Genomic DNA, 21,129 nt, shown 5'->3' with positions numbered 1-21,129 from the left:
AAAATAGAATGAATCGTATATATGTACTTGTAAATAAGATCTAAAAACAAGGTGTACAAGAAAAAAAAAAAAAAAAATTGTCATAAAATTATTTATTTTAAATAAGTGCAAAATGGTTATAAATAAACGTTATACGTTAAGTTATATTCTTTTTCTTTTTTTTTTTTTTTATCATCCTTACATATACATTATTATTTTATATATATATATATATATATGTGATTATTTTATTTTTTGTTTATTATTTTATGAGACATACAATATTAGCCTATTTAGTCATTAAAGTTATCTATTGTTTTTTTATTTTTTAAATTAAAAGATATTTTTTTTCATAAACTTAAAAACAAAAAAAAAGGATATATTATAAAAAAAAAAAAAAAAAAAAAAAAAAAAAAAAACGGATAATATAGTACATCACAAATGAGATGCGGAATAACAAAAAAAAAAAAAATAAATAAATATAAAAGGAATAAAAAAAAATGAATAAATATAAAAGGAATAAAAAAAAAAAAAATTCATGTAATAATGGCAAAAAATGGAATATATTCTTTTAAAAATTTAAACAAAAAAAAAAAAAAAAATAAAATAAATAAAGAAATAATAAATAATGACATAAATTTTTTAACAGAATAAATTATATATCACAATATGAATGCTTTTTTTATAGATCAACATAAAAATAAATGGTTAAATATCCAAATATGTATCATAAGAAAATTTTGTTAAATATCCCCATGAGCATGTATTTATGGATAACCCATTAAAAAAAAAAAAAAAAAAAAAAAAATGTGAAATATATATACACATATATAAATATATACATATATACATATATATAATCTTAGTCCACGCAAAAGTCATTAAAAATGGAATATTTATTGTAATACAACTTTTCAATACTCTTTGCTGTGTTATAATCTCCGAAGAGCTTTAAAAGTAAGGAAGAGCTTTCGATTAATTTTTTGACAAAGTCTTGATCAAATTGATCTATTTCTTGATTTGACCAAAAAATCGATGCTTTTTGTAAATTTTGAATAATTTCTATATTTTTAATACGCTTTTCAAATATATCTATCCAGAAGGTTGTAATGATATGTATAATTCCTTCAATGTCTAATTCATTTTTTCCTTTTGATTTTTCCCATATATTACTTTTTGGTATTTTGCTATCCATAATCCACCTAGTACCATATTCTGCATCTAATATTTTTTCAATAATAGGTGATAAATTAGTTGATATAATATGGAATATACTTAAAATGATATCTAATATAACATATTCATTATTTATATATATATTACTTTCTGTATTCATTAATAAACTATGTATTAGATTTGATGGATAAAGCCTTCTATTATTTTCATCTATATTCAATTTTAATATTACATCATCATTAATATTATGACTACTTAACAAACTATGAGCATTTATTATTATATTTTCACTTGAATTATATAAATTTCTATATATCACATTTCCTATATTCCAAGATATATATAAATATGAATTTATAGGTATGTTATTAGAATAATTATTCCCATGCATGTAACAAAAAAAATCACGCCCACAAGTTATATTAATATTCGTAAATATATTCTTTCTATTAATATTCATATTGTTTGAACATGCTTTTCTTTTTTTTAAAATTTCTAAATTCTTTTCTTGTATAGTACTACTTTTTAAATGATCGATATTTAAAAAATCTCCATCTTCTTCTAATTCTTCATTCTCCTCCTCATTAAAATGACAAGAATCTTTATTATTATCATTATCATTTTCATATTCGCTGTTATATATATTTTTTTCCCCTTTTTTATAAATATCTTCTGAAGCAATAGGCACTTTGCTATTATAATAAGGATTCTTCTGATTTTTTTTTTTTTTTTTACTAGAAATTATTTCATTGCCTTTGTTCGTATAAAGGGAAATTGCATTTTTATTAATCTTTGGAAAAGAAGACATATTATTATTTATAAATTTTAAATCATCGTCGTCATCATTATATACAAATTTTTTTTGTAAATTTGATGAATTCATGAAGTCTTCATCATTTGAATTATTTTCTTGAGATGTATTATTATTAAGAAGATATTGACAAAATTGTCTAATAACATTAATACTACATTGGTATATAGAATTAATATTTTTATCAATATTATCTTTATTTATATTATAATTATTAATAACATTATTTGTTAAAGCTCTGCATTCTAATATTTTTATTGGAGGATAATAATAATATTCTAGGATATGAAAAACAGCAGTACATTCATTATATAATTCTACATTTTTTATAATTGTATATTTACTAGTATTTTTAATATTACATTTAATTTTTGAATTAACACTATTAATATCCCATAATATATTTAAATAACATGATTCGTTCATAAAATTATATTTACAAAAACCACTGATACTAGAAAACATACCATCACTATTACATCCAAATTCACAGGAACGTAAAGAAGATATTTTTTCATTAGGTAATTCAATCCAATTTCCTTCATTCAATTCAACAGATTTCATACCTCTACAATCTGTTAAATTTAATGTTTGTCTAGTAAAATTTATAATTATTATATATAAAGATTTATGTGCTTTTCTAAGTCTCTTTTTCCATTCATAATTTTTTATATTAATAATAAAACTTAATGGTAATATATCTAATATATCATTATCACGATGATAATTATGTATTAATTTATCATTTGTTAAATTGTCTTCATTATTATAATAATAATTATTATTATTATTATTATCATTATTATTATTACTAATAATATTCGAGCAATTGTTTATTCTTAAATTATTATTCATATTTTCTTTACGTAATTTTTCCTTTTCTTCTAATGTTCGTATGTGTAATACACGAAGCAGACCTTTCTTTAATTTCTTCTTATGGTATTCAATAAATCTATGTCCTTCTTCAGTTTCAACAATGTTAATATAAAACTTACTGTTATAAGTATTATCAAAACTATACTTTACTAAAAAATAATTCTGTTGCGATAAAATTTGTTTATCTTCATTCTTTATATTCAAACCAATAATCGATGTAGCTGTATTATCACCTAATAATGGTATATCAAAACGAGCATTCAAAATATATTCATCACTATTTATAACTACACAATATTGTAATATACCATAAAAATTACCCATAGTTTTCGTAAATTTAGCTATACATTTTTCTTCCCCTTTACTTTTTAAACACTCAGGAGGATTAATTAACCATACTCCATGTTTTACTGAATGCATATATCTATAAAAACAACAACTAGTCCCGTTAAATATTCTTATTTCGCATTCTCGATTTTCCATTCTTTTTATACATAATTACCTCATCATCTAATGCATTATTATATCATTGGTATTATACTACTAATTATATATCTTGCAAAGTAATATAATCAAAATATAAACATATACACATATATATATATATATATATATATATGTTAGGATAAAATAAAAAAAATTAAATAAAATATACATATATATATATATATATATATATATATATTTATTTATTTATTTAGTGTACATTTATATTTGTTCATATTTTATATAACGATATATTATTTTACATATTTGCATGCCTTCACATTTTTTTGTCTGTATTATGTTTTATATATATTTAATTACACATATCGGCATAAAATAATAAAATATATATATAATATATATATATATATATATATATTTCTTTTATCAAATGAACAAATATAATAATATTTAAGATATGGTATATTTTGTTTTTTCATATTACCATTTTCGAAATATAAAATAAGGAGAAATTATTCATTCAAATATTTTTTTATTTTTATTTTGAATGTATAATAAAATTAATATTTATTAAGAATAAATGACATTATACGTTTTAATTTTTTTATATTCCAAATGTTATTTCTAAAAAATGTTAAAAGTTATTTTATTTTTTCTTCTTCTGTTTGAAGAAACGTAAATATTTTCTTTCGATTTTTAAATAAATACAATCCTTTTATATAAATATAAACATAAACATAAATATAAACATAAATATAAACATAAACATAAATATAAATATAAACATAAATATAAACGTAAATATAAATATTTGTATTTTTTGTTATTTTTTTGTTATATTTTTTATATATCTTTTTTATATTTTTCATATATTTCTGTTATATTTTTATTTATTTTATTTATTTTTTTTATTTTTTTTTATTTGTTTTTTTTCTTTTCTTTTCCATTATTTTATAATATTTGTATAATAATGAAATGCATAAAAGGTTTATTTAAAAATAGGACTTGAACAATTACTTATGTACTGTTATAAAAATAAAATAAATATCATATTATATATATATATATATATATATATATATATATAATATACATATATTTAATAAAACATATTTCATATTATTAGAAAACCAAATTGTTATTTTATATTTTTTTATTTTTTTTTATCTATTATATATTTATTTTTAATAATAGGCAAATTTTAAAACCATTTTTCAATATATATATTATATATATATTTTATTAATAAATAATGAATGTATATTTTTGAAAAGTAAAAAAAAAAATAAAGTATAAATTCACAATAGATAATTTTAAAAATATAAATATTTTTTGGACAACTTTTAAAATAATATATTATATAAACATATATATTATTTTTACATACTTTTGAGAAATATATATATTTCATATCCATCTTAATATTATATATATATGTATGTATCTATAACATTATAAAATAATAAAATTATAGAAAAAAGAGAAAAAACAAAAACAACAGTTCCTCATATTTATTTAGCATTATTTTTTTAAAATTACATATATATATTATTTTCACAATATAAAAGTGAAAAAATATCCAATTGGACATGTAATACATTATTTAATATTTCTTTCTTTTTCTTTTTTTTCTTTTTTTTCTTTTTTTCGTTATAAATAACGTATACATAAAGTCAATACTTTGAACATACAAAATATCTATTTTATATAATTATACCACAAATATATAATATATATATTTATTTATATTAAATTGAAAACAATGTTTTATTCATAATTTTCCTTTTTCTTTGGTCTTTTTTTTTTTTTTTTTTTCTTTTAAGTTTTAAGTTATACTACTTTCAATGTAAAGCGATGAATTAATATATCAACTCCATTTATTAAAAGGATAGATATAAAATAAAAAAAAAAAAAATTATATATATATAAAAAAAAAAAAAAAAAAAATGAGCAAATATATATAAACATAGAAATTTTTTTTTATAATATATGGATATAAAACACTAATTACATTTTAGGAAAAAAAAAAAATTATAAACATATAAATATATATATATATATATATGTATAATAAAATAAAACAAAAGATATATATATATATATATACACAGTAAATTATTATTATATAGTATTGTATGTATGTATGTATGTATTTATTTATTTATATACTAACGTTCTTTTCTTATTATTTTTGTTTATTTATTTTTTTTTTTTTTTATTTGGTCTTCCTCAAATTTGACTTAGTATATATATTGTAAGAAATTACAAATATATATATTTTAAGGATTCTTCATAAAAAAAAAAAAAAATATATGATCTGTTCAAATACATTTTATATATAACCCTCCTTTGCAAATTATATTTTTTTTTTATTTTTTTTTTTGTGTGTGTATGTATGTATATGTATGTGTACATACCCATAATTGCATAAAATAACACTTCATAGACTTCACTTTTTTGAAATAAAAAAAAAAAAAAAAAACATTTATCCGGAAATATAAGAAATATAAAAATATAAAGACACATAAACAAAAAGTTAAACCGATATTTACAATAGGATTATATCAAAATAAGGATTAAATACAAATAATTATCAAAATTTACAACATTATAAAAAGTATATTTAAGAACAAAAAAAAAAAAAAAAAAAAAAAAATTTTATCATCATCATATCATTCATTTTATTATTATTTCTTAACATAATGATATTTTTTTTTTTTTATTCGTATTACAAAATATTATATAAACATATAAATATTTTATTTTTATGATTTGAAGGGTTCATGAAAATTAATAAAGGTTTATATTCACATTGAAAAAAAAATCAAAATTTAAGAGAAAAAAAAAAAAATTCTATCCTTTTTTAATATATATATATATATATATATATATATATAATATTTAAATGTGATGATGATAAAAATTTTTTTTTTTTTTTTTTTTTTTTGTTCTTAAATATACTTTTTATAATGTTGTAAATTTTGATAATTATTTGTATTTAATCCTTATTTTGATATAATCCTATTTTTATGATTTGAAGGGTTCATGAAAATTAATAAAGGTTTATATTCACATTGAAAAAAAAATCAAAATTTAAGAGAAAAAAAAAAAAATTCTATCAAACGAAAAAAAAGGAGGGGGGAAAAATATAAAAAAATAAATAAAAGAAGAAAAAGAAATTAAAAAAAAATATATATAATAAAGAAATGTATATGTTTATTTTATATATAAATTATATATATATATTATTACATATTAATTTAATTTATTATTTTTTTTTTTTTAATATTTTTATGTATATTTTTTTTTTTTTTTAAACTGCATTTTTTAAAATTTCACATATTCTTTTTTTTATATTAAAATAAATATATAATAAAAAAATGTAATAATAATATATGCTTACTATTTTTATATTATAATATATAATATTATATAATAATAATATAATTTATATATAATATATATATATATATTTATTACATATATATGTATAAATAAATATTTTAAAAAATATATAATATTATTATTATATTGTATTTTTATACTTATACATAAAATAATAATGTAAAAAAAAATAATAAAAAAAATAAAATAATATATTTTTCTTTACAATAGTATATTAAATAATATTTTTAAAAAAAGTATGATAATAATAAAAAAATTATATAACAGCACTAAGAAGAATATTCTTCCAGCACATATACATATATATACATATTATATATATGTATATTATATATATATATATTATGATTTTTTGAATACGTATTTTTTTTATACATATGATTTTGTATAATTTTTTTTATGTTCAAATAATTTTTTTTTTTTTTGTATTTTTCCTTACCCCTTTATATATATACTATACTGTATATTTAAATATACAATATATTTATTATATATATATAAATATATATAAAAATATTATTATATATCATTTTAAATAATAATTTTATTTAAAGTATTCAACATTAATAATATATAAATATATAAATAAATAAAATACCATATTTATATAATATATATATATTTTTTATGTATATAATGATGACAAAAAATTTTATTACTACTTTTTCACTTAATATATATATATATATATATAAATTATATATTTTTATGCAGAAAGAAAAAAACATATATATATATATATATATATATATATATATATATATATATAATAAAAAATAATACATTCATTTTATTATTATTTCTTAACATAATGATATTTTTTTTTTTTTATTCGTATTACAAAATATTATATAAACATATAAATATTTTATTTTTATGATTTGAAGGGTTCATGAAAATTAATAAAGGTTTATATTCACATTGAAAAAAAAATCAAAATTTAAGAGAAAAAAAAAAAAATTCTATCCTTTTTTAATATATATATATATATATATATATATATATAATATTTAAATGATATGATGATGATAAAATTTTTTTTTTTTTTTTTTTTTTTTTTGTTCTTAAATATACTTTTTATAATGTTGTAAATTTTGATAATTATTTGTATTTAATCCTTATTTTGATATAATCCTATTGTAAATATCATAAGTGGATAAAACAAAAGAAAATTAAATATCATTTCGTAAATATATGAACCAAATAATTTTTTTTCTTTTTTATTTCTTCATCTTATACATATAATAATGTGCATAATATAATTGGGGATATGATTTTTTCTTTTTTTTTTCAATATCACCTTTTAAATATATTTATGTATATGTGATTTTAAATAATATTTACAATATAAATATATTTTATTTTTTTTTTTTAATCATAATTTGTTGCACAAAAAAAGGGAAAAAAGAAAACTTAAAAATATTATGTAGAAGATAATATGTAATATATATATATATATATATAATATGTTATAAAATAATATATTATTATAAAGGTTAAATATTCCTTATGGAAAATATAAAATGTATGATTTAATTCTTAAACAATCTTTTTAATAATAGAATAAAAAAGACAAAATTATTGCGCACAATTTGTACATATATATATATAGAAACGACTATATATAAAAATTAGGTGCATTAAATTAAAATATATATATATATATATATATATATTATATATGTATACGTATTTATTTTTTTATTTTTTAAAAACTATCTAGTGAATAATATTTGTTTAACTTTTCTTCAGCTTTATTTAGATCATATATATTTGGTGTTTCATTTTGATCATCATTCTCTATAATTAAGGTTTCATAACTTTTATGATCATTTATTATCTGTAAAAAAAATAAAAGAGAATTTTATTTTAGTTTTCACATATAAATAAGCATATTGTAAGTAATTTTTTTTTTTTTTTTTTTATGACTAGTTCATTATTAATTCTATTTTCCTTGACTCGCATTATTTCATTGTGGTTATATTCTATCATATTTGCTGTCGAAAATATTTTAAAGTTAAAATAGAAAAATATATATATATATATATATATATATATATTAGTATATGTAATAAATATATATATTTATAATACTTACTGAAGGATATAGGATTTTCTGTATATGCCTTAATATTTGTTGGTGAAGGCATATAATGAAAAAATATCGGTCGATTTTTTCTGTGTAATGTTTTTATCCTTATTCCAATAGGCTCATCATTATATCTATTAAAAGGAGATACATAAAAAGAATAATATGTATGTATATATATATATATGTATTATTATTTGTCATTTTTCATGTTCTTTCTATTTTTCTTTTTCTCTTCTTTACTCATCTATTTCATTTAAAGTAAAATGTTCGCTAGCTAGTGAAGTGTGTGAGCTGCTTGATTCATCATCACTGTTATAATCTGAAATAAAAAAAAAATGTAATTATCATCATTTTTTTTCTTTTCATGTTTATATTAAAAAATAATTAGATGAAAAATGACAACGTATATTTATACATATATGTTAATAATATAGATATGTATGTTTTTATATTTATAAAATTTTTCTTTTTCTTTCTCTTTTTTATTAAATATTCTGTATTATTATGATGTTTACTGCTTAAATTAAAATCTTCATCATCTTCATATAAGGAATCCATATTTTCGTTAAAACATGACCATAAATTTATTATGCTAACTGATGAGAAAATGTATACATAAAGATTTATTTAATTTAAAAAAAAAGAAAAAAGAATCAATGCTTTTTCCAAATATATCAAAGGTCTATGAAAAATATTATCATTACATTTAATTATCCTTTTTTTATAAATTTGATTTTATGTTTTTTTTTTTCTTTTTTTTTTTCTTTTTTTTTTTTTTTGTTCTTCCTTACTTGTTTTTTGATCTATATCATTATATAAGATATTATTATTCTCATTCTCAATTTCCTTAATTTTATTTTGATATTGCTGTGAATTTTTTTGTACGATTTTTTTTATAACCTTCAGTTCTTCTTCAATTACTTTCGCAGGTTCTTTATAACTACAATATGTTGTGATTATAAATATGAAAAAATATAAATATATAAATAATATTAACATATTGTATATATATATATATATATATATATATATATATATATATTTATTCATTTATGTATATTTTCCAATTTTACGTTATGATGGAGCTAATGAATACTTTTATACCAATAATAACAAATGTCTTTAAAAGGATGAACAAAAAAAAAAAAAAAAAAAAAAAAAAAATCATATATATTTTTACAAATTGAACAACTTACAAATATATATATATATATATATATATATTATTTTACATATCTTATTCCTTTAATTGAATAACTAATAAAATGTTCATTAATATTCAATAATATATATCTTTTGAAAAGAACAATAATTTTTTTAAAAAGCAGCTCAGTCAAGTAACAAAAAAAAACACCTAATAATAATAAATATATATATATATATATATATATATATTTGTTTATTTATTTATTTTTCGCTATTTTATGTCTTCATAAATATATATATACAAACACATATTCATTAACAGTAAACATTTTGTAGAAGTATATAAGAGTTGTTCCTACACTAAATATAAGACTAATAACATATATATATATATATATATATATATATATATATATATATATTTTTTTTTTTTTTTCATTACATGATATAATTTTTTTTCTACTGCTGTATGCGTAACTTCTTGACGTTATGAATAAGACTAAGATTATAATAAGAAGATACATAACAATCATTTTAAAGGCTCTCAAAAATTCTATAAACATTAAAGTATATGTATTTTAATAAAATAAATAAATAAATATATATATATATATATATATATATATGCTTTTCCTTTTACTGGTAATTGATTCGTGGTGATATTTTATTTTTAATAATATTTGAATAATTTCGCTGAAATCGTTCTTGAGACCCTTCAAAAAATTATCAAACCTAAAAAAAAAAAACCAAAATAAATAAATATAATTATGGATATATATTTATATTTATTTATATATTGGATTACACCTCACACAATTTTATGTTATATATTAATTACCTATTTGTATTTTCTATTTGTTTAATTTGAGCATTTTCTATTAATTTCATATTTTCCAAATTGGTAGTCATTTGTTTGGATATATACAAGGATGTTTGCGCTAATCTGTTGATCTTTCATTATACCAATAAACAAATAAATATATAATATATATTATATATATATATATATATATATATATATATATATATATATATATAGGTTTTATTTTGTTTTATTTTTTATTACATTTTCCTCAGTCCTTTTATTCCATTCATTTGATTGTATATAAAAACAAATATCATCAATATGATTTAATTCAGAATGATATATTTGAAATGCAGTATCAGACATATTTTTATTTGATGTACAATTTGTTACTATTTTATATTTTAAATTTTCACATAATTTTTTTTTTAAATAATTATTTTTTTCTGACATATAATTGGTTCCATCCAAATTATCCATATCATTATTATAAGTATAATTAATATGTTCATAATTATTTCTTTGCTTTTCCTTTATATTAGATATATCATTTAATAAATTTACATAATTTTCATCAGTCTGATCATTTTCATAATAGCAAGGATTTATAATTTTTTCTATTTTCCTTAATTCATTCAAATTTAAAGTCCTTGAAAAATTTTGATTACTAAATTCATTAAATAAATTATTATTATATAAATATAATTGTAACTTATTTAACTTTTTTGGATTCAATATGCAACCTGAATTTTCATCAGGAAAAGATCTTATAGATTTTACAAAGAGACATTTTGTTTTAGCTAGTGCTAATAATGATTTATTATTTTCGTTTATTTCGTTACAATTATATACATTTAAATTATTTAATTGTTCTAATACATATTCATAACATTTTATTTCTTGTACATATATATTATTATTATCATCTTCGTCATAATCCTTTTCTTCTTCATCATCTTCTTTTTTATTCTTGTAAGAATTTTTATTTTGACTTTTTATTCTTTTTTTATTCTTTTGATATTCCTCTTCTGCTTTCATTTTTGCTTTCAAAATATCATCTAATGCTTCCTTTCCTCTTTTTATTCTTTCAATCAATAATTCAGAGTTATTTTCATATCTATATTTAGATCCTCTAATCACTATAAAACGTATTATAAATAAAATAAGGAAGACAAATAGATTCAACATAATGAATTTCTTCAAACGTAATGTGTATTAATATTATGTAAAAATAAATATATCGCATTTATCATTAAGATATGTATATAGAAATGTATATAATATATAATATATATATTTATATATGTATATATAAATATAGCATGCATACTTATTATTTGACATGTAAATAGTATTATATATATTTTAAATAGCCATTTTGTCTTTTTAATGTAAAATAAAATATATATATTTATTCTATATTTTTTTTATTTTTTATTTCTTTATTATCTTAGATATGTAAATGAAATATTTTAATCTTTATATAACAACTGGATTATAATAAAGCATGATAAAAAAAAAATATATATATATATATATATGATTTAGTCTGTAATAATTTGCTTCTCATCATTTCTATTATTTTAATTTTTAAATTTCTTTTCATATTCTTTATGTAAAGAAAATATTTAAAAAAAAAAAAAAAAAGTAAAATAAAGGAAAATAATTCCTATAGGTCATATATATAAAAAAATGGGAATGCTTAAAAAATAACCAGTTATAATATATATGTGGTACTTATTTATTTATTTATTAATTTTTTTCTTTTTTTTTTTTTTTTTTTTTTTTTTTTTTGGTTCGTTACAGTTGTATATACTTCTTTATTATTTCTATTAGTGAAATAAGTACACATTTGGTATTATTTTTTTTTTTTTTTCCTTCTTTTTTTCAATATAAAAAAGTAAATTGTTTATAGACAATGTTTTTTTTAAAAACAAAATGAATCTTTTTCCAATGATCGTTTTGATAAAATATTACACGTGTAAAAGGCGTCTACACGTTGGTTGGAAGGAATATATGTCATTGTATTCATACAAACAAAAAAATTTAACCAAAAAAATAAAATAAAATAAAATAAATGAAATGATATATATTAACATATGTAACAAAAATGTAAGACTTAAAAAAAATAAAATATATATATTTAAAAAATAAAAAACAGCACTGAAGTGCTTATATTAAATATAAGGAGGAAAAAATAAATACACATATATATATATATATATATATATATATATATATATATATTTTTTTTTTTTTTTTCCTTTATTATTTGATCATCTCAAATTAACTTGAGTCTAGACCTCTGGATGAATCTTCTGTCGATTCATCCAATAACTTGTTTTGATCACTATCGAATATATTTTCAGTATGTGCATCACTATTTTGTGTTTCACCAAAATATTCTTTTGTTAAGTTATATATATCCAAATTATTCATAGGACTATTTTGTAGGGTACCCATAGGGTAACCCGTTAAATTTTTATGATCAATATTAATCTCACCACTTTGTATTTTATTTTTTTGCTCAACAGCATTTTTCATTGTATTTTCTATATTATTTATTTCTTCATCTGAGAAAAATCCTTTTAAGAAGTTTTTATCTAATTTTGTAAAATTTTCTAATAAGGATTCTAATTTTTCTTCTTTCTTTTGATTTTGTTCATCAGTATTTGTATCATAATTTTTACATTGATCGTCAACCTCTTTAATAATTTCTTTCATTTGACTTAACAACATAAGTTCTCTTTTTTTTTCATTTTTAAAATTTTGTACTATTTGTTTTTCTTCTTTGCTTAATATCTCTTCTTTTTTATTCATATTAGTGTGCTTTATATTCTTATTATCAATGCATTTATTTTCAAAACTTTCTTTTTTTTCTGCGTAATTGTTTTTATTACCTTCAGTTTTGTATTTCATAGGATTATCCTTATTTAAAACATTGTATCTTTTTATATCATGATTTATATCTTGACTTATATCATGATTTATATCTTTACTTATATCATGATTTATATCATGATTTATATCTTGACTTATATCATGATTTATAGCACCATTCATGGCTTCATCATTTGTTATATCCTCCCCATCGATGTGCTCCTTTTCATACCTTTTCAAAAGCGTGTGGGAATAATTATTTGAAATATTTTTATCGTCATATAAATTTTTTAGATTTTCTGTAATATCCTTATGGTTTTCCCCTGTTTGTCCATTTTTATCATATGTTAGAAATTCTTTAAGGTAATTATTTCTATTAAGATATAATAATGTTTTATGAGGAGCACTCCATCCTTTACATGAGGTAACAAATTGTTGAAGGTCATCATCAATTAATTTTTTTTCTAAACATATACTATCATATCCCAAGCTTCCTAATTTTTCTATATAATTCACTTCATTAGTATTAACTTTAGCAATAGTAATAATTTCGGGTATAGTATAATTTATAGCTTTAATAGCATGGTTATATTCATATATATTATTATAAAAATCATATTCATTGATCATAAGTATATAAGCTCCACATTGTGTAGCAAAATATATATCATTATAATCATGTACTTCAACAATAGCTTGAGTACCAACATTAACACAATATTGTAACATTTCTTCCATATCATTTTTTAAATAAGATAAATTTAATATAACACCATCTGCTTGGTTTTCTACGGCTAAAGCTATTTGTATAGGATGGATAATTATGTCATCTACAACAATTGCTGGTCTTTTATTTCTTGGTAATGTTCTTGTACTTTTTATTATATCTTTTAAATCATTTATATTTCCTTGAGTTGATAATTCATCAATATTAACTATTAATACATCAAATCCTATTTCATGTAATAACAAACTGACATTTCCTGGGTTACTTAAATTTAAAAAATTATGTTGATATATATAATTATTATTTATATTTTTTTTTTTTTCTTCATTATTCTTCATTATATCATCATCATCGAATTCTTTTTCATTCTTTAATATGTCTTCATATATATATTTTTCATCTTGTAAATTATCATATCCTACATTTATATTGTTATATAACCCTTCTTTTGTTTTATGATCTTTTTCCTTTTTTTTTTCTTTTTCAATGCTACAAAAAATTTTCCTCTTCATATCAGCAATTAATGATAATCTATGCTTCTCATCATTATTTGATCTTTTTAAACTTTCGGATAATTTATTATTCATAGTATGTTGTAAATATTTCATTCTTATTTGTAATGGATTATTTTCATCACAATTTTCTTCTAATAATTTCGTAATTTCATATTTTTTATTTTCAATAATCTTATTTATATATTCATATGCCAAATGAGGATTCCGAGAATCTTTCCCATACCTTCTAAAACGAACCCTACCACCTATATCATTTTTTCTCTTTCTAACTTTTTCTTTTTTCCCTCCTATGTACTTATTATATATCTCCCCATCATTTTTAATAAACAATGTTGAGATATAATGATTATGTAATATACCATCTTTTGGAAAACATCCCTTCAATATTTTCCCTCTTTTCATCCGACTAACTAATCTTAATCCTTCCACCTTGACATTATATTTTATGATCAAGCTATTCAAGCAATGAAACAAAATAAATATATACAACAAAAAATAAAATAGCGTAATAATATATTTGTATATACGTGCAATCATATTTTTAGTTTCATCATAACGTATGGAATATAAATTGTGTCATGCGTTATATTATACTTTGTGTGTTATATAAAAATAAATAAATAAATAAATATATAAATATATTATATATATTATATATATGTTATTATATTATATTTTTTTTTATTTTTTTTTTTTTTTCCCCATCAACCTTTTTTTGTCATTGAATATTAATATACCATATTTACTTTTGAAAAAATTAAGGATATGTTCACATTTGTAATTTTATTGGATCCTACATCATTTAGTATATCAACATGATATTTTATAAGGAATAAATAAATAAATAAATATATATATATATATATATATATATATATTTAATTTTATTTTTATTTTTATTTTCTTTATATATATCTTATTTTATCTTAGAATAATATATAAGAAATATAAAATTTTTTCTGTATACATACATTTTTCCATTTTTTCATCCAAGAGATTACTTATATACATATTTCTTTTATTAGCTCTTTGGTATTTATTATAATATATATATATATATATATATTTATATTTTTTTTTTTTTTTTTTTTTTTTTGTTTTTAAAATTGTCATTATATATCATTTCCTTCTAATTTCGTACCACTTGATTACTTTACATACACGATGGAGGAATCCATTTTAATTAAAAATTTTCATAAGCTTGATAATGTGTGTAATAGTTTAATAGATATTTTAAAAAATTTAAAAGAATTGTTGTTTCATCTGGACCCTTTAAATAAATATGAACAAGATAATGATGATTCCTCCTTATTTTTAGATATGAAGGATAGTAAAAATTATATAATAATATTATCAGATATAATTCATAAAAATGTTAATAAAATAATGATGATATTATATGAATTTATTAAAACTATACCACCATCATATACATACTACAGCTCTTTTTCTTATAAAGATTATGTTATATTACAAGAAATGAAAGAAATTAAAAAATATAATGATGAAAACAATCAAATTAAAAATGATATTATATACGATAGAAATAATGTCACCACTTCTATGGAGGCACACAATGCAGATAATAACCAATCGAATATACACCACGAACATACAAAAAATGATAATATATATAATAATAATGATGTTTTTGAAAGATATTCAGAGAATAGTAATGATCATCATATAAATAATAATTATGATAATAATATGTCTCATGTAATTAATCCTCAAAATATAAATGAATATTTTTATTATTCATTCTTAATAGATATAGAATATTCCAATTTACTACATATGAAAAAATATGAAGAAGAAATTAAAGAATATTTAAGTTGCATAATATAAAAAAATTTTATGAATTATAATATATATTTTAAAATGTGTAACCTTCCTATACATAATTACCTTTAACGTAATAATGTTTTTTTTTTTTTTTTTTTTTTTTTGAACTACACATATATATATATATATATATATATATATATATATATTACGATATAATTTTCCTTTTAATTATAATATTTGATTTTCAAACAAAATGTTTAAAAGCGTATAAAAATATTATTATACAAAAAAAAAAAAAAGAAAAAAAAGAAAAAAAGGAACAAAAACATTATTAATAAATAAAAAAAATAACATATGTACAACAAATAATTTCTTTTTTGTACTTTGCACATGTACACATTTCAAAATAAAGCATACTGATAAATATATAAATGTATGCCTACTTTTTATACATAAAAAAATAAAAAAAATATATATATAACACAAAAATTTATTTAAAAAAGAAAAATTATAATTTAATTATGAAAAAATAATGAAAAGAGGCATACACAGGTAATTAAAACAAAAGGAGAAATAACAACAGGATAAATAAATAAACATATATATATATATATATATATATATACATATATTTGGATTGATGGATTTATTTAAAGTACATATTTAAAAAACTGTAATGCTATTTATAAATTGTATATCTATTAATTATGAATAGGGGAGATCATACTATGAAAGGTTATATATAAATATATATATATATCATACAATATTCACACAAATAAATTGACATATTAATTTATTTTATTTATATATATATATATTTTCTTATTCTTCTATGGTCCTAATTAACGTAGCATGTAAATACAAATGATCAGACGATGCATATTTCTACGAAGATAAAAGAAAAAATATTATTATATATATATATTTTATTTTATTTTATTTTTATTTATTTTTTTTTTTTGGACGGATCATACTTGATTGGGTAAACATCCATATTTGGATAGCTTGTCGAAAGTGGGTAAATTGGTATATGATACTTGCTAAAATATAAAAAAAAAAAAAAAAAATATAAATATTATACATAGCATTTAACAACACAATATATATATATATATATATATTTTTTTTTTTATGTTTCTTTTTTGAATTATTACCTTAAGATTTTTGTACGAATAAAATATATAATCTACACACCCTTTTTGCTTTCCATGAAAAACAGTAAAGGGTATTTGACATAGCATTAAGTTGTTTTCTAAATTATTTAATGTATCTATACTATCATATTTATAACATGATTTTTCAACAATATTATCTGTACTTTTATTATATATACTTTTAAAATATAAGGGATAGTATAAAATAAAATCTTCTTCTTCATTATCTAATATGTTATTATTATGTTCTTCATTTAAATTCATATGAACATTTCTCTCCTTCTCATTTATTTGTATAACATAACTACCTTTCTTTTCATTATTATCATTATTATTATTTATATTATTTATATTATTTATATTTTTTATTTTTCCTTTTATTGATAACATATCATTACTTCTTTTCCTATAATTATGATATATTTCGTTTTGTGTATCTTTATTTTTTATATTATATGATGCATCTTCAAAAGAATTGTAATTATCCATATAACAGTCGAAATTATTATTATTATTATTATTGTTGTTTTTTTCATTTTTGTTGGTATTACTTTTGTTAATAAGATTTAATAAATATTCCTCATTCAATATTTGCTCATCTTTAAAAATTAAGAATAAAGGTTCCTTTTTGATTTGTTCAGGTAACTTATTAGAACATCCATATTTTAAATCATTCACAATATTATCATCAAACATTTTTGTAATTTCAATTCCTTTTAAATAATTATAAAAATAATATTGTTTATTAAACATTAGATATTGACCAGAAAGATATTTTAAATTTATATGTTTTAAATTAATAAATCTGTTCACAATAAAATAATATAATAAACTATTTGGTGTTATATTAAAATCTCCACATACTATAATACATGGTTTAAGAAACGTATCATCCTTTGGACATAAAGATAAATCATTCTTATAATTATAACATGAGGAAGATGACGTATCACTATTTGTATTATCATTTCCTTTCTTCCTTTTTTTTATATAATTAATACATTTCTTCATCATAAGAATTAAACGATATGTCATATAACATATTTGATATAATTTTACATCTCCTTTGTATGAATCAAAAATTAAGTGGGTATTTGAAACTATAACAATATCATCACACATATTAAAAATATTACAATTGTTTTTATTATTATTATTATTATTATTTTTATTATTATTCATGTGAGTATTACTATTTTGTAAAATTCTATCACATTCATTTTTATAATTTTTTTTATTCATATTATTTTCATGAAACTCCTCAAAATGATCTATCCTTTTCGATATTATATTTCTTAGAGCTATTATTAAACCGACATGCCATTTTTTGAGCAAACAGGATTTATCATATATCACTTCATCAAAAAATAAGAGCTCAAATACTTTGGTGTTATAAAAAATACATATACCATCTTTACATGTATCCTTTTTCTTTTTTAAAAATAAACCTTTAAAATGTAATTTTTCTAATTCATTTTTCAATTCTATAAAATAACTCTCTTCTATTTCTTGTAAACATATAATATCTGATAATTTATTCATAATATTTTGATGAATCCATTTTTTTCTATTCATCCATTGCATAATGTTGTATCCATTATTATCATATTTATAATCAACAAGACTATTAGCTAATATATTAAAAGAGAAAACGGAAAATTCCTTAAAAATATATTTGCTTTTTTCTTTTCTTAAATCACTTTTTATTAAAGTATTTTCCTCATATTCGGAATTCACTTCATCATAATTATTTTTTACATCCTTCTCATATAAAATATTATTATCTTCATATTTTCCTAAGAACTTATTCTCCATGGTACATTCTTCATTTATATTAAAAACGAGGTTATGAAAGGTTTTAATCGTATATTTTTTAATATTATAATTATGAAAGGAACTATGATACTTAAATATAATATTATTATTATTATAATTATTTTTATTATTATTTTTATTATTATTATTATTTATCTTTTTAATATAATTTATGGGAAGCTTTTTACTTCCTATAAACTTGTCTTGTTTATAATATAAATTGTCATTTATATTATTTGATATTAAATTATTATTTATATTATTTTCCTTGATATGTTTAATTTTATCTGTATCTTTTTCCTTTTTCTCTCCACTTTTTATATTACGCACAGAAGGTATATTTATAATTTCTTTATGTACTCCTTTATCACTAATATTATTTATTATATTAACAAAATTTCTTATATCAATATTTAAAAATTTTTTTGGACTATTCTCATTCCTTATATATATACATTTTCTTATAAATGAATACTCGAGTATTTTGTATTCATTTTTTAATAATGTACTTCTTATTAATATTTTACGAACGTAAGATGATATTACACAAGAAGGTTTATCTAACATTAATTTCTTTTATCTTCTAATATATACGTTTATATTTTTTTTTTTCTATTCTTTCCTTACTTTTTTTAAATAAAAGAAGTTATAATATTTATTTACAAAAGGGGGAAAAAAAAAAAAAAAAAAAAAAAAAAGAGTACACAGACGTTCAAAGGTGTACGCAAAATGAATAATATTATATATATATTATATTATATAAATATATGTTAAAAGTTATAAAAAAAAATTAAAATTAAAAATATACATATGAATAAGAAAATGTATTTATATTAATTAATTTATTTATCTTTAAATTTTATGATTTTATATATTATAATTTTATTATTATATCTTTATATATATATATATATGAACATATTCTTTTCTTTTATTATTTCCTTTCTCTTATAAATATAAAAACATATTCAAAGAAAGATAGAAATAAATTAAAATAAATAAAATCTATATTTATATAATAAATATAAGAAAATTAATTTTCCAAAGTTTATAAAAGTATATTTAAAAAAATTAAAAATTAAATATATATAATATATATATATATTTATATATAAATATTATATATGTGCAATAAATATCGAAATGCAAAATATATATATTATATATGTATTAAGAGGAATACAATAATATTTATTTCCAAAAAGAAAATAAATTATATTTTATTATTTATAAAATATTATAATATAAACATTAATAATAATAAAAAAAAAAAAAAAAAAAAAAATAAATAAATAAAATAAAATATATATATATATATATAATTTTCGTGGGAGTGTTGTTTGTACGATTCTTTTGAGTATTTTACCTTTTGAATAATATATATATTGAATAATATATATTGAATGACATATATATATATATATATATATATTGAATCATTTGAATTAAATATTTATATATATAATATAAATATATATAAATAATATAATATATATTTTTTTTTATTAAA

General features: G+C 17.4%; 5 protein-coding genes across 5 annotated transcripts; 1 reads left to right on the top strand and 4 right to left on the bottom strand.

The window, feature by feature from the left end:
- Window positions 1–841: 841 nt before the first annotated feature.
- Window positions 842–3,325, bottom strand: PF3D7_1364000 (conserved protein, unknown function; the record flags this gene model as incomplete). Its single annotated transcript, XM_001350315.1, has 1 exon — window positions 842–3,325. The coding sequence occupies one exon, from the start codon at window positions 3,323–3,325 to the stop codon at window positions 842–844; it is 2,484 nt and encodes an 827-aa protein (XP_001350351.1).
- Window positions 3,326–8,402: 5,077 nt separating this feature from the next.
- PF3D7_1363800 (nuclear fusion protein, putative) lies at window positions 8,403–11,925 on the bottom strand (the record flags this gene model as incomplete). Its single annotated transcript, XM_024473252.1, has 12 exons — window positions 8,403–8,534; window positions 8,624–8,691; window positions 8,793–8,917; window positions 9,027–9,105; window positions 9,302–9,382; window positions 9,578–9,726; window positions 9,860–9,906; window positions 10,019–10,140; window positions 10,375–10,485; window positions 10,573–10,664; window positions 10,771–10,883; window positions 10,999–11,925. 12 exons carry the CDS (start codon window positions 11,923–11,925, stop codon window positions 8,403–8,405), a joined length of 2,046 nt encoding a protein of 681 aa, XP_024328926.1.
- A 1,098-nt stretch (window positions 11,926–13,023) lies between these two features.
- Window positions 13,024–15,396, bottom strand: PF3D7_1363700 (protein AMR1; the record flags this gene model as incomplete). Its single annotated transcript, XM_001350313.1, has 1 exon — window positions 13,024–15,396. One exon carries the CDS (start codon window positions 15,394–15,396, stop codon window positions 13,024–13,026), a length of 2,373 nt encoding a protein of 790 aa, XP_001350349.1.
- A 627-nt stretch (window positions 15,397–16,023) lies between these two features.
- PF3D7_1363600 (conserved Plasmodium protein, unknown function) lies at window positions 16,024–16,707 on the top strand (the record flags this gene model as incomplete). The annotated part of the gene is made up of 1 exon (XM_001350312.1): window positions 16,024–16,707. The coding sequence occupies one exon, from the start codon at window positions 16,024–16,026 to the stop codon at window positions 16,705–16,707; it is 684 nt and encodes a 227-aa protein (XP_001350348.1).
- A 765-nt stretch (window positions 16,708–17,472) lies between these two features.
- On the bottom strand, window positions 17,473–20,186 carry PF3D7_1363500 (CCR4 domain-containing protein 2, putative; the record flags this gene model as incomplete). Its single annotated transcript, XM_001350311.1, has 3 exons — window positions 17,473–17,535; window positions 17,625–17,690; window positions 17,805–20,186. 3 exons carry the CDS (start codon window positions 20,184–20,186, stop codon window positions 17,473–17,475), a joined length of 2,511 nt encoding a protein of 836 aa, XP_001350347.1.
- Window positions 20,187–21,129: the final 943 nt, after the last annotated feature.

This window comes from Plasmodium falciparum, assembly GCF_000002765.6.
Source record: "Plasmodium falciparum 3D7 genome assembly, chromosome: 13".
Taxonomy (NCBI): Eukaryota; Apicomplexa; class Aconoidasida; order Haemosporida; family Plasmodiidae; genus Plasmodium; species Plasmodium falciparum.
Note: the sequence above shows the minus strand (reverse complement) of the source record. Positions and strands in the feature narration are given on the sequence as shown.